The sequence below is a fragment of the Pleurodeles waltl genome, chromosome 3_1 (assembly GCF_031143425.1).
Source record: "Pleurodeles waltl isolate 20211129_DDA chromosome 3_1, aPleWal1.hap1.20221129, whole genome shotgun sequence".
NCBI lineage: Eukaryota > Metazoa > Chordata > Amphibia > Caudata > Salamandridae > Pleurodeles > Pleurodeles waltl.
Window position 1 is genome coordinate 1,611,845,516 of NC_090440.1, and position 14,585 is coordinate 1,611,860,100.

Genomic DNA, 14,585 nt, shown 5'->3' on the forward strand with positions numbered 1-14,585 from the left:
GAACGTCAACGTCAGAACTAGCATTGGGGAGGGTCAAGGTGGTATGACCAAAGCCAGTTCAGATCCATCCATGGGTACCCTCTGGAGCTGATGCCACGGAACCCAAAGGTCCCCTGCCGACCTCACGGGCCCATGGGACCTTCAGAGGAGTTAGACTGCCCACCATGAGGCACATAGCTTCATAAAACTCACAGTTGGGTAGTGGGTCGCTCCGGCTTCAGAAACTTGGGGAGGCACGAAGCCGACAGACAGAGGCTCCGTGGAAGGAGGCCTGGAACGATGATGCTCCTTTAGGGACTGGTCCCTTAAAGCTTTCAGATTCATGGCCCAGGACTCAGAGCACAACTTCGGGTCTTGGTCGCACTCCAGATACCACAAGCCCACAAGGTGCAGATCCGTCACAGACATCTTTTGATGTAATGATCAGCAGGGCTAGAACACCTTTTATGTGGATGACATCTTGATGCACTAAGAGTGTAGACACTCGAAAATACTTCTACAAAAAGTTTAAAAAAAGACCAGTCAAAAAGTGACTGAGGGGTAGTTCTTCGGATCAGCAATGGCTGGCACGTAAAGAAAAGAACTGACATCAGCACTTTGGGGTGGCACCTGTATAGGTGCTGCGACATCAAATCCAATGTGCACGCTGCAGATGACGGACATGGAGCTGAATGACACCACCGGACGGCATGAAGGGGCACTGCTCGAGAAAAATCACCAGATCCAGAATAATGCCTGGGGTATTTTTCTAAGGTAAGGAATCTGCAACTAGAAGTCTCTATCAGATTGGTGACATATTTATTTTCCAAGTGTGGCACACCTTCTGGAACCTCAGAATGATTATTCATAAGCTTTAATCCTTCCTTCCAGACACAGTCTAGGACTAGAATAGACTTACTAGCCTTCCTCAGCTGCTCCTCAAAGTTGTGCAGAAAGGTCATTAGCAAGACACATTTTTTGGCTGCTTTTTCAAACAAAGCATGTAAGCAGGCAAAGCAGTCAGTGGTAATCTTGCTACGAGGAGTTTTCTCCCCTTCTTTGAAAAGTAAGAAATCCCTTCATTCTTCCTCATGCCTTGAAGTTGGCTTCTCCATTTGTACAGTGCTCTGGCACCTCTCATTCCTACACTTTTGGGGTTAGTATCCGGAGCTAGTCTCCTTAAATAGCACAAGGGTTAAGGTGTTCAGCGTCTTCATTGGGTTTTGTCCAACAGCATGGATATATGCCTTTGTTGCATTTCACATCACTGCTCTGGGAAGAATATGAATTGTTTATTGCAGTATGATAGCTCTCTTCTCAGAAATGATCTCTTCAGAATACAGTGTGTCGCTCCTTTAACCTTTCCAATCAAAAGGATACCCAAGGCATTGCCTTTTGAATCTCTTGCTGGGATCTTTCTTCTTGGAGCATACAAAACTTTGCCTCCACTTTCCTTCATTCCAGGTGACCCCAACACTCTAATTTAAAAAAATAGTTTGCTGCTAATCCCTTTTTGCTACATTTGCTGCTAGGGAGCAAATTGTGGCTAGTGCACATTCCTCAAACTATCTTGTGCCTGATATGAATGATACCTTTTGGCTTTCCCTTTCAATTCAGCCTTACCTGTTTCAGATGCTGTCCCACCCAAGACCATACATTTAACTTAGCTTTCCAACGAGGTAAGCTTGCCCTCTGTGGTGTCCATTTTCTAGTGTCACCCTCCATTGTCTTCGAGTGCTGGCTGGTGATACTGCTGAGGTGGATCTAGTTGCGGGCTCGGAGGAGTATGATCGGCTTGAGACCATGGAGCCATTCTTTTAATTTTTTCAATAATGTATTGTAAAGTGCTTAGGAAGATAATTTGACACCTGCATCATAAGTGATTCTCTGTGGTGGTGTCTGGCTCATGCTAAGCCTTTGCCCTCCCTACACACAAAGATCCCTTAGAGCATAGTCATCATAGTTTTGTGGCTCAGTTCATAAAGACACTCCTCCAAGTCTCCACCATCTGAAGACCTCCCATATTCTGCCTTTTTGTACTTTGTGAGGTACTAAGCATCCAGCTACTTTGAGCTGTAGGCTGTGTTGCAAGCTTGCTCCTGGTCACTGAAATTGGCTTTCAACTTTGAATACCAGATGTGAACAGTGAGATAAGTAGAAACATTCAACAGCAAGTGTGAAAATACAGCAGTTGGCGCTGGCAACCCAAATTCTTCTGTCTTCGACAAAATCGTAATAATGGTATAGATAGGTGGTGCTGTTGCCATGATTGTTATAGAGGTTGTCAACAGGATCTTCAAAGGAAGCTTAGTGATAGACCAGATCTTCTTGATTGTTGATTGTGTGCTCGTCAATGAGGTTGAGGACTGGGTGGTCATTGTTTCTCCTCGGGATGGTGCATCTGATGAGGACACAGTCATCAATGCCATCTATAGAGGTATGGTTTAAGATGATATCTTCTTCATTTCTTCCTTTACAACAGTAGGTGGCTTGTTGAGTGCAGTTTTGGCAGGATGTCTGAGAAGACCTAAGAGGTTACTAATTTCTGTGCTACTTTGAGCAGAAACTGATCTTTCAATGCGTTTTCCTAAGGGAGTATGCTCTTTCCCTTCACTGAAGCAGAACAATATGTCTCTATGTTGAACTCCAGCTCAGGGAGGTCAATGCACATTCTTGTTTGAGCCACCTTTGTGGAAGTGCTTGATGGAATACTCTAGATGAATCATACATTCCCTGATGAGGGATCATCTCATTAAAACGGGAAAGACTCTTCAAGGATGTATAAGGCTATCCACCTTTCCCTACCCTTAAGGGTTTTAGGTGAAAAGGTCTTGCAAATGTCACATCTAAAAGGACTGTAAGATCTTTAAAGACCGCAGATACACTGTGAATGCAGGTCATCATTTTAGATCTTTCTACATTTACAAGCTGAACAAATCATGAACAGAGATCTTTTCTCTTTTTTCTGTTATTCCAACAGTTCTTCACTGTGCCAGTGATTTTGAGAAATGATACTGGCAGAAACATCTAAGTTTGTAAGAGCTGAAGCTAATGCTGGCAATCATACAGAGAAGCTCAAGTCATGGGATTCCGAGCTGACACTGGGGAATGTTTCAAACATGAGAATCTCTGAAAGATCCAGGGCTGGGGAATCTGGGGGTGTAGAGCAAGAGAGAAACAGGTAACTGAAAAGGAAAGACTAGGAATGGCCAAGGAGTTTTCATTTTTAAAAGGTTGACACACTTCACTGGCCATCAAGGGTTAGCTGTTGAGGACTGATCCAATGCATTGGCCCTCATTATGACTTTGGCGGTCTTCCTTGAATACTGCCACCAGTCTTCTGTGGACCACTGGGTCGGAGATGATCATCTCTGGCCTGGCGGTTCAGACCGCCATGGCAGTATAAGTGGAGATGTGGCGGGTTAGCAGAGACCAACCTGCCACACTCATAATGTGGCAGTCTGTACCGCCAGCCTGTTGGCAGTGGGACCGCCACATTTACCTTGGTGGTCTGAGGACTGCCAGGGTCAAAATGACCCCCATTGTGTCTCCCTGGAAAGCCTGTGACTGTTCACCATCGCTACCACAGAGTCCTTTGCTGAAAGGGGTGTAGCTGACCCAGTTTGCATAGCCATAATACGACAGGCCTTGGGCATCGGAGACTAAAGAAGCCTGCCCCTACTGCTGTGGTCCCATAGCCTGTGCCTGACCCTTTCCTCCCAAAGGGGTCTGAAATAAGACAGAGCTGCACTAATTCAGAAACCACTGACAGCGCATACATCTGACATTTGGATACAAAAATATCAGCCTTTGAACCCCTGCTCCATCTTACACTCTGATCTTTGGGTACTCCTGGTGGTATTAGTCATACCCACTATCTTTAATATAAAAAAATCTCAATACTTTAAAGGTCACACTCTTCATCTACAGCAATTTAACAAAACTGATCAGAACTATTAAGAAAAAAGCTCCAATATTTAACACTTGAAATGCAGATCATTCAAGACTTCAACTTAATAGTCCCACAGTTGAAGAAAAACGTATAAATATAAAAAATAAATATATATATAAAAAATTATATATATATATATATATATAATCTGTTATAATCTGTCAATCTTCTGGAACTCACTAAAGCAGCAGGCAGAAAGGTATTTTATAAAATATTATGGTGCTCGAAGAGCAGGCGAGCTAGCTCTTTCAACATCCTCAAATCAAGATGGACATCCATCCGCACAAGTGGCAAGTCATAAATAATCACAAATAAGGAAGGGCTGCCATTTTCACAAGCCAATGAATCTTCAGTAATAGCTCACATCAAGCATGAAAATACACATGAATTTCTCAACATCAAACAGTACTAAAAGCATATACGAAATGGACAAACACATACATGTTGAACTTCTAGAACAATTGTATGAGGTACATACAGGCTAATAATATGATTATGTTCAACAATACTCTTATCTATAAACTAAAGATTAATATTTTAGACAGAAGAAAAAAATATTACCACTTATATTCACAAACACATGAGAATGGTCTCAAGTTACTCTTTGCATCACTGCGCTCTGCCTGAACCTCACAGCTTCGACGTCCTCAACATTTCGGTTGGCCATCATAGATAATACTACAGACATTTTTCTATATGCCTAGGAGCAAGAATAGCCGTACTTCTATGTAAGCTGAATGCTCTCAAGTTGAAAATGTATCCCCTGCCAAACAAAATTGCCAATATCATAGGCCTACTAACCAGTAATTCATTTTTAATCGAATGTATTCTTAATGTTGTTAGGTGAGTTCCACTACTGTGTGCCCTATTTAGGTGTTCCATTATGGCATTCATAGAGCATCCAGCAGAGGGGACAGCGGTGCCTTCTGACGTCCGGAGTATCTAAAATAAACCTCACTGCGTATTTCACCGATGTGTGTCTGCTTCATGTCTGGAAGCTCAACATAATTTTTCACCACAAGCGGAAGCCACCATATACAGCACACACTGTAAGGTTTGCTTTATTGACGGTCTCCATTTGCCCAGGTGAGAGCGGCTTTTGTGCATTGTGCCCTCGAAGGCCATCGCAACTTCAGAGATTTGGTCCACACGATTAGAGACATGTCAAAGGCTGAGTGGGGGCTTCGCCGCATGCGCTGTAGCTATGCTGTGAACACACAAGCTAACCTTGTTACTGTCAAGCAGGTGGCTTATGCGCATGACCAGCTGCCATCTTAAAATTGCGCAAGCAAAGCTGGAATGCGCATTTGACTAGCCGCTGTCTCTCTCACAGATCGTCAAACATTGAAACGCGCACACACGTGCCCCGTCTAATGGCCATTTTGTGTACATCTGGCGGAGCAATGTGCACTTCAAAGGTGATGTGCACACCATTGTCAGCATTTATTCTGCATGTAAAGTCAAGCAGTCTAAACAGTATTGTGCACATCTTTTGAGCTACAAAGATCAACTAACAAAACCATAATAGTGAGGTCCACAACCTTATGTCACAGAATCTAAAATTGGGAAGCATGTCCAAGCAGTGATACACACACCCTCGACATATAAAACAGTAATGGACATGCTTCTGAGTACCCGCATACATAGTAGCCAGAAAAACTGGATGTTTTGCATAGTCTTGGTGCATGTCAAGACAGTGAAGCACTGAACTGTTAATATCTGTCACCTACAGCGTGTGTTCATTTTACACAGTCATCCAAGACACTACTGTGATACGCACACTTGGATTTATCTGCATAAAACACCTCGGTTTAAAGTAATCCCACGCTCATTTTAGTCTTCAATAGAATTTTGTTAAGTAGGGTATTTTTTGCTGTCTATTCAGACATGCAGGCTGTAAATCCACCACCAGCATTTTATAGTCACCTGGCACAACAAGCATGTCATGGAAACAATAGTTTGATGGATCTGAATTTATCTAAGTGCCATAGGGGCAGCGCATTACAGACCAGAATGGAAAAAATACCTTCTCCTACATTCTTTGGGCTTTGGAGGTAGAGAGATTTTTAAATAGCTACCTGATCTAGTGCAAGCTGAGGGAGAGGAGTTGGATGACTATCAAGTCATAGTAAAGAAATCAGTCACCAGATTCGATGTCCAGCCCAGTTTGGTAGTTTTGCAGCATAAAGTTTTCAAACATTCACAATCACAAAAAGATGAAGTTGACGCTTACATTATTGCACTAAGGAAATTATGTCCTTAATGTGATTTTAGAGATTTCCATGACCAACTTGTAAGAGATCAGTTCATTGGTCATTGCTCAGACAAGCATATTTAACAAAAACGTTTGACTATGGGTTATCCATCTTTAGAATATGTCATTAAAGTAGAAAAAAGTATAGAACACGCACAGATATCGCGTAAAGAACTCAATGCTAACGTAGTAACTTCTGGAGCAATAAATAACACAGATACTAATAAAACAGAGAACATTTTCTTTAAATGTACCAATATATGTTTTAGGTGTGGGAATGCTCCACACAGCAAGGAGGGCAGAGATTGTCCTGCAAAGAATGTTTCATGCAGAAAGTGTGGAAAAATTGGACACTTTGTTAAAGTTTGCCAGGGCGCACAATGTAGGCTACCGAAAGTAAGTAGTGTAGTGGGTGATAATGAAGAAGCTAGGGATCAACTCATGGCCAAAGCTTTCCAAGACAGGATTGTGGTAGTCACGAAAGATAAAAATGTTAGTGGGGACCCTAGGATCCCTATATCGATATTGATGTGGGAGGCAAAACTTTACATTTGTTACATCAGAAATGTTTTGCAAAATTTGGAGTGATAGAAGGTTGTAACCTCCAGATAGGGCTCCTGTCTTGTATGAAGGTATGAGAATTGAGTTGAAAGGTTTTTAAAGACATTTCAGAGTTTAAAAAGCATAAGATCCAAGGCAAAATTTAGGAGGCATTAAGAGGTTTGAGAATATTAGGGTGGTTTCACCAAGGTGTTTTAGGCATGGTTCTAAAGCCACGGACTAAGGAACAAGTTCTAGTTATCAAGGGTTTACTGTCAACGTTTCCGTTTTCAAGATGAGTTTCTCAATGTTTTTTTCTACAGGTTCGAGGAACATTGTGGATACACAGAATAAAAATCAAGCAAGGAACAATTCCTGTCAAACACAAGATTAGGTCAGTTCCATTCAGTCTTAGGGAGAACTTCAAATGTGAACTAGATAAGCTCCAAAGTAATGGTGTAATTGAACCCATCAAATCCAGCCTATGGCTTTCTCTTTTTAGTTGTCACTCGTTAGACTCCAAACCCTTACCCAATATTAGTGATCTATTTGAGGAACTTAAAGGTGTGGAGTGGATCTCCAAAATTAATTTGGCCTCTGCATATCACCAAGTAGTGTTGGAGGAGGAGTCACGACATTACACAACATTCAATTCACTATTTGGCACATTCCAATTTTGCAGGCTGCTGTTCGGTCTGGAGTTTGCCGCCTTGGTGTTCCAGCGCATAATGCACAAACTGTTGGGTAATGTCAGGGGAGTCTCCGCATTTCAAGACAATGTTTAGATTTTTTCTAACACTTGGAAGGTCACGACAAAATCTTTAGATCTGTTCTCCACTATTTGAGACAACGGGTATGGTGGTCAAGAAGGAGAAGTGTGAATTCTGGAAAAGAGACATTGAGTTTTTGGAACATTGTGTCTCAAGTGAGGGCATATCACCCTTACTTGGGTTGGTTAAGGAAGTGGTAGATTGTCCTAATCCTAAGAACAAAGAGGAGCTACGTTCGTTCATTGGGATGTGTAAATATTATGCCCGTTTATTCCAGGATATGCCACTAAATTAAAGTTCTTTCAAATATGTTGAAAAACAAGGTTCCAGTTGTGTGGGATAGTGCATGCCAAGACACGTTTGACAGAGTTAAGCTGGAAATGACAAATGCAAGAGCATTGTGTATGTATCACCCTGGTATATCATGCACCATAAATATGGGTTGGTTGTGGTTCTAACTCAAGGTACCAGTGAAGGTAAAACTGTCATTAGTTATGCTTCAAGAGTGCTGCAAGAACAAGAGCTAAGTTACTTTGTAATTAAAAAGGAGTTGCCAGCATGTTACTGGTCGAGTGAGAAGTTCAGGAGTTATGTGAGTGGCAGAAAATATGTAATACAGACAGATCACATGCCCCTGGTGTTCATTTTGAGTGGGGATAAAGGTTAAAAACACCACTCCTCGCATTGCTTGTCTCAAAACCAAATTGCTTCAATGCGAATTCGAAGTTAAGTACATTTCGGGGTAAGGAAAACATCACAGCAGATTTTTAGTAAAGGTTACCTGTGAGCGATCAAGATACAAAAGACTGGAAGATAAGGAATATTGTTTCATAGCACAAGTGGATGTTGATTAAAGCAAAGTTTGTTGTGAAATGGATTGGAAAAGGTTTGATTGATAAAGATCAATACAGTTTTGTAAAACGTCAAACAGTACATTGTGAATGGATGGCCTAAAGAAAGGGATTTGTGTTCAGAGATAAAAACCTTTTCCAAAATCACAGACGATCTGTCTATTGAAGATGGGGTGCTCAAAATCCGCAGTCTCCGAGCTATACAGACTACTCCGTTCCCCATGGAAGTTTCACCCATATTGACCATGTCTACACACATCAGATTCATGCCAGCCACTTAGGTGAGGCGACTCACGGACAAGAGGTATTTCTTACCATTCACCAGTGAGCGTGTCTCTAAAGGGACCGACAAGAGGTCAGTTACTTCCACCTAGATTAGATACTTGGTACCTGAAGAACTAGGATATTAGAAAGAAGCTCAGGGAGGGGGCAGACTACTAATTCTGAGAAAACACTGGCACTGTTGCCTCCAAATGTGTATAAGGGGAGACGGTCAAAACAGTGATTCGTGGGCAAGCCCGGACACTGATCGGGGTTAAGCAGAAAGAAAAAAAGTTGCAAATGGAATCCCTGGAGAGGGAGGCAGGGGTCTTTACTACTTGCCTTTCAGGGGAAAATACAGTGGAGCTGGGTCGCAGCCTGCAAGCCAAGCAAGCGGAACTTCACGACCTGGTGGAGGACAGTGCCCGCAAACACGCCCTGGCCACGTAGAGACGCCTCTACGAAGTAGGTGACAAGGCTAACAAGTTGCTGACGTGGTTGAAAAGGAGAGACCAGGACCAAAGGGGAGTATGGGAGATGAGGGATGAAATGGGAAAGGCAATGAGAACCAGTGTTGATATAGCGGAAGCTTTTGCATCGTACTATAAGCACCTATATGCCTCTCAATTTATGACAGACAAGGACTGTGATGACTTTTTGAAAGACATTGTCCTTGAGACTCTCTCTGATGACTGTAGGTCATCTTGGAGGATGACCTATTGGTAGAAGAACTAGGGCAAGCACTCAGAGACCTTCAGTCAGGCAAGGCAGCAGGGCCAAATGGGCTCCCAGTGGCGTTATATAAAGGATTTGTGGGCAAGGTGGTGCCACCGAAGGAAGAAATGTTCAAGGAAGCATTGGCAAACCTTAAACTCCCTGTAGATCAGCGCACAGCTACAATAGTAGTTATACACAAACGGGGGAAACCAGAAGGAGAGTACAGGCCGTATAGACCCATCTCTCTCCTAAATGTTGAAGCAAAGGTGCTTGCCAAGACACTAGCCAAGAGAGACTGCAGAAGGTTGTTTCTTCTCTAGTCCGCCCTGAGCAATCGGGCTTCATGCCCTGGAGAAGTACCCATCTTAACCTCTGTCGTCTGCAGAGAGTACCCTACATGACGCAGGCTACCGGTGACTAATCAGCTGCATTGTTGGCCTTGGATGCCAAAATGGCATTTCATAGTGTAGAATGGGGATACATGTTTGCAATGTTGTGGAGGATGAGATTTGGCCCTTGCTTCTGTGCATGGGTGTAATTAGTGTACCAGGAACTATTGGCTAGAGAGAGTTAATAGGGTGGTGTCCAGAGTGTTTGCTCTCCAGAGGGGCACGCGGCAAGGGTGTACCTGTCTCCAATGCTCTTTGCGCTAGCTCTGGAACCATTGGTCGCCTGGGTTCACAAAGACCCTTTGATCCGAGGTATACCCGTACTGAAATACCTATGGACGGGTCCAGTCTCCTATACCTCGGGATAAACATCACAGGGGACCCACAGGTCTCCCTTCACCGTAACCTGACGCCTTAACAGAGACGTAGACCACTGGAAGAGTCTGCCCATAACGCTAATGGGCAGAGCGGCATTATATAAAATGATGACTCTGCCTCGTCTACTAGATGTCTTTCAAAACACACCAGTACCGATCCCAATCGAGGCTTTCCGAAAGATTGCTTGATCCCTCCGAACGCTGCTGTGGGCGGGCGGACTCCCGCGTATCGTGTTGGGGAAACTAAAGAAAGGTGTCTATGATGGGGGATTGGCGATACCCTACACACGCTTGTATTAATGGGTGTCGCAATTGGTAGTGGTTAACGAATGGTCCTTTGTGGAGCAGCCGGAGCCCGTCTATAGGGTCGATAGGGCGGCTACGGGTACCAATGGACACGAAGGGGTGTTGTATAAGCTGCTGGGTGCTACCAACACATGAAGATGGTGGTACAGGAATGGAGAGATGCTAATAAATACCTGGGGGAGGGCATTAATACAGGAAGGCCATCTTGGTTCAACCATGACGAACAGAAGTGTTAGAGTCTATTACTGGTGGCCTTCTATGGGCAGAGATGTGGACATGGCGGTGTAAGTGTGTGGTGTGTAGCAGAGCTGAGAAAAGGTTCACACTGGTGACTCCACCCTTACAACCAATACCTGTGCCTGAGAAACCATAGATGAAGGTTGACATTGATATGGTTGGACCCTTTTCATTTCTTTCCACATCATTTCAGCTACGTTTTTGTGGCGATGGCCAGAAATTTGTTTTTTTCTCTAATCCCACGGCTACCAATGCAGTACATTTTCTGAGAGATGTTTTCATAAGGGAGGGGTTCCCAGAATCCATTGTCTCCCATGACAGTGTTCAGTTTGTGAATCATGAACTGAAAGTGTTTGTTACAAATAAGGTGTGAAACATCTGAGGAGTCCACTTTACCATCCACAAACCAATGGTTTGGTGAAAAGGTTGAATAGGGTGGTGGTTGAATGAATTCAGTGGGCCAAAAACAACAATTATGATGTTGACAAAGCTATGAAGTCTATGTTGTGGTTTCATCGCACAACACCCCATTCACTCAACAAGGTGTCTCCTGTGGAGCTTCTCAGAGGATGCCATTCTACCTCTTTACTTTATCCCACCGAGTTAGCCAAAGCTGTACGAAGTAAGATCATGAGTAAGGTGGACCAAATGTCCATGTTGAGTAGAGTGAAAGAGGCACAGAATAAAATAGAAGACAGATACAATATCAAAAAAACAACCAAACTTCAAATATTTCAACCTGGAGAAGGGGTACGTATCAAATGTTAAACATTTGTGAAGAAAGGGGATACCAGTTATGGTGAACCTGTCGCAGTGAAAGTGTGAGGAAATACTATAATGGTGAAGGGTGATCATTGGTGGAATGCTGGACAAATTGTAAAGGTTACAGACGATGTTGTGAATGGGTTCTGTGGAAAGGAAAATGTGTTATCTAGTCATATGATAAAAGAAAAGAACACTTCAGAAATTGGAAATTTGGATCAACACGTTCTATGGAGATCCACCTGTTGAAGGAATGTACCATGGAAACTCAAGGAGGGTTACCGATAAAAGTGTATATTTACATGTTAAGAGTTCAAGAATAAATATTCAGAAGAACATGATATAATTGTTTTATTTCATTTTTTCTAATGTATTTCGCAGCTGTAGGATACACTCCCTGTGGTTCTACTTGTTTATATATATGCTCTTGATTAAGATTTGCTGTAGTGTAGTTATGTTTTTTCCACTGATATTTTCGTTATGATTTGGGATGGGTATTGTGGTATGTTTGTTTTGGAAAAAAATAGATAATAGGTTATGTTCATGTTAGTACATACTTTAGAATGTTATTAGGAGAGTTCCACCACTGGGTGCGTGTCCACAAAAGGGCACAGCGGTGGCTTCTCATGTCCGCAGTTATCTAAAATAAACCTCACCTTATATTTCACCAATGCGTGTCCACTTCATATCTGGAACCACAGCATGTGGTTATAGAAATCAGTTTGGCCACCTGAGGGTTCCTAGGATTGCCTTCCCTCTCCATTTCATAATATCTTATGTATCCCAATAAATGTAAATCCATAACTCTAGACAACAAGATACCTGCGCCTAAGGCTTATGTTGATTAAGTAAAATATAGCCATACAAACGGAAGGAAAAAAAACACACACTATGTACAGTGCTATTTAAATATATGCCTCATGGGTTCCCCTCTACCAAGAGTATATTCAGGGAGTGCTCAATAAAAGATAGTAAGATGCTAAACAACAACACTCAAGACAACAACCCTCTATTCTTATGAACATTCATCTAACTGATCTGACACAAGAGAGGAATCCCTGATCATGGCCTAGTGCCTTTCACTTTGTGCTTCTTCCTCACCTTTCCAGGGCAAGATGAACTATAAGTCTAGTACCTCCCCAGACACCCTTAACTGCCAAGAATTGGACACGGTCTATCTGTAATTACATCAAGTACTAGTTCTTAAGTACGGTTTCATATCCCTAACTCTGCACTCTGTGACTGTAAATGTATTGCTGATTTCCTCATAACCAATAAGTCATAGTAGATATTGTGTTTATACTTTGACATTAAATTGTGTTCAATTGGTAATGAGGAGATCAAACTTACCATTCAAATGTGTCTGTGTCCGAATGTAGCACCAGGAGGTACATAGTGATATCTAAGACGGTCCTATTACAGAGTCTACCAACAAAGCTAGGAACTTGAAAAAAAAACTTGCATCCCAACATAACAAATAGTACATTTACTTCAAATCAATAAAAACCTTGCAACAGAATTCTATATGCAATTTATAAACCGTACATACCTGCCAAATATTTCACCTTAGCAATCAGAAAAACTGCCTGTAAAAGACCTGGTACTGTTTTAACTATTGTCTCCAAAACAGACGCGCAGTGTCTTAATAATGGAGAAATGGGTTGCCCTGGAGCCGAAGGCTGAAAAAAAATAAAAAAAATCAAAGGCTGACATGTAGAGAAATACAGTGAAATGAGTGGTAAACCATGAAAAAGTTCATTTTAATAGGTATTAAAACGTACCTGTTTAGGACAGAAATTAAGATACTCCCTAATAATTTCCAGCAAGAAATCGGGATTTAATTTTTCAAAATACTGCATCCCCAGAGGTAGGCCTTGCAAAGCAGAAAAGTGTGTGTCCAAGACATCATTTAATAAATGTATAACCTCCTCTTGTCGTTTATGTTTTTTCATTGCGAGAACTGCACGCAAAAATGACAGCTCCTAGGTAAAAGGGGAAAATAAGATGGACAAATGTATTCTTTTCACTTCCAATCTTCTTATTTTTCAAACATTAATAAGTGACCTAGTCTATGTTCTAGTTCACCTCGGCCAGCTCCGGCCCTAGAGTTTCTGCAGCCCTAGGCAGAAAAGCCCATGTACATTACGTCAAAATTCACCTCCCAATCACATGTGCACAAATGCAAGCACACATCACAGATATGAGTAAACCAGCACATTATTTAGATGTATACACGCAAGCAAAAAAAGTTAAACCACTTCAAATCCTTAAATGAAAAGTTTACTTCAAGTAGATAATAAATCTATTGAAACTCATCAAGTTTACGTCAGGGATCCATATAGGATTAGTGATTGTGTTTTTTGAGGCTGCCCCTTGACTGCTTGGCCACTATACAAAAAGGAGTACATGTAATACATATCTCACATATAAATATATAAAGACTATATAATGTCGTTTTCACCCTTCTGTAAGTTATCTTACTGTCTTTTACGTTTAAATAAAAAAAGACTTTTGTTTAGAATTCCCTCGAAGTGAAAACATTTAATACAAAAGGCACGTTTAAATCATAAACATGTTACTAAGTAAAATGTCCTACTCCTATTTTTTAAGGCAATGGTTTGTGTGAAAATGAGGGATGTACATAGATCACGACCACAAGTTCATATCAACAGTAGCCTTTCAATTTTACATGCTCTGAGAAGCAGGCACACGGGCTGTAAAAAGCTATTTAGGATTAAATGATGTCATTTTTTGAAAGGTTTTTGCCAGCTGCCATCTCCTGCTGGCCCTTGCTTTGTACAAGTGTATCACTGGCATGTTCGACAACTGGTTGGGCCAACAAAACTCTGCATATTTCTGCTTATCTCAAACTAAATGAAAGGTTACAGGCCCTTTCGACCCATAACACCATGCCAGCCCTTCTACAGAGAACACCTGACTAGCAGCGGCCTTATTCTTTAAAGGTGTAGCAACTTCAGCAGCAAAGCCCAGCATAGACCCCTCTCCTCCTTTCAGCACCGATAATTAACTGTGAATGTACCTGCCATTTGCAATGTGTCCTACCTCCATCAATGGATCTATATATGCTCTTCGAGCAGGCAGTAATAACTAAGTTGTCTGTCCTAACGTCTCCTTTAGTCACAGAGCAGCAGGAAAGCCTTGTGCTTAAGGTTACCAGAATATTCCATAA

The 14,585-nt window shown here is 42.0% G+C and overlaps 1 protein-coding gene across 1 annotated transcript in view; it reads right to left on the bottom strand.

Moving 5' to 3' along the window:
* TTC21B (tetratricopeptide repeat domain 21B) overlaps nt 1-14,585 on the bottom strand; it is a 489,309-nt gene that overhangs the window by 290,827 nt on the left and 183,897 nt on the right. The window contains exons 11-12 of the mRNA XM_069225262.1: nt 13,177-13,377; nt 12,945-13,074 (exon numbers count right to left, since the gene is read on the bottom strand). Coding sequence (XP_069081363.1) covers nt 12,945-13,074; nt 13,177-13,377 — 331 coding nt within the window. The remainder of the gene's footprint in view (nt 1-12,944; nt 13,075-13,176; nt 13,378-14,585) is intronic.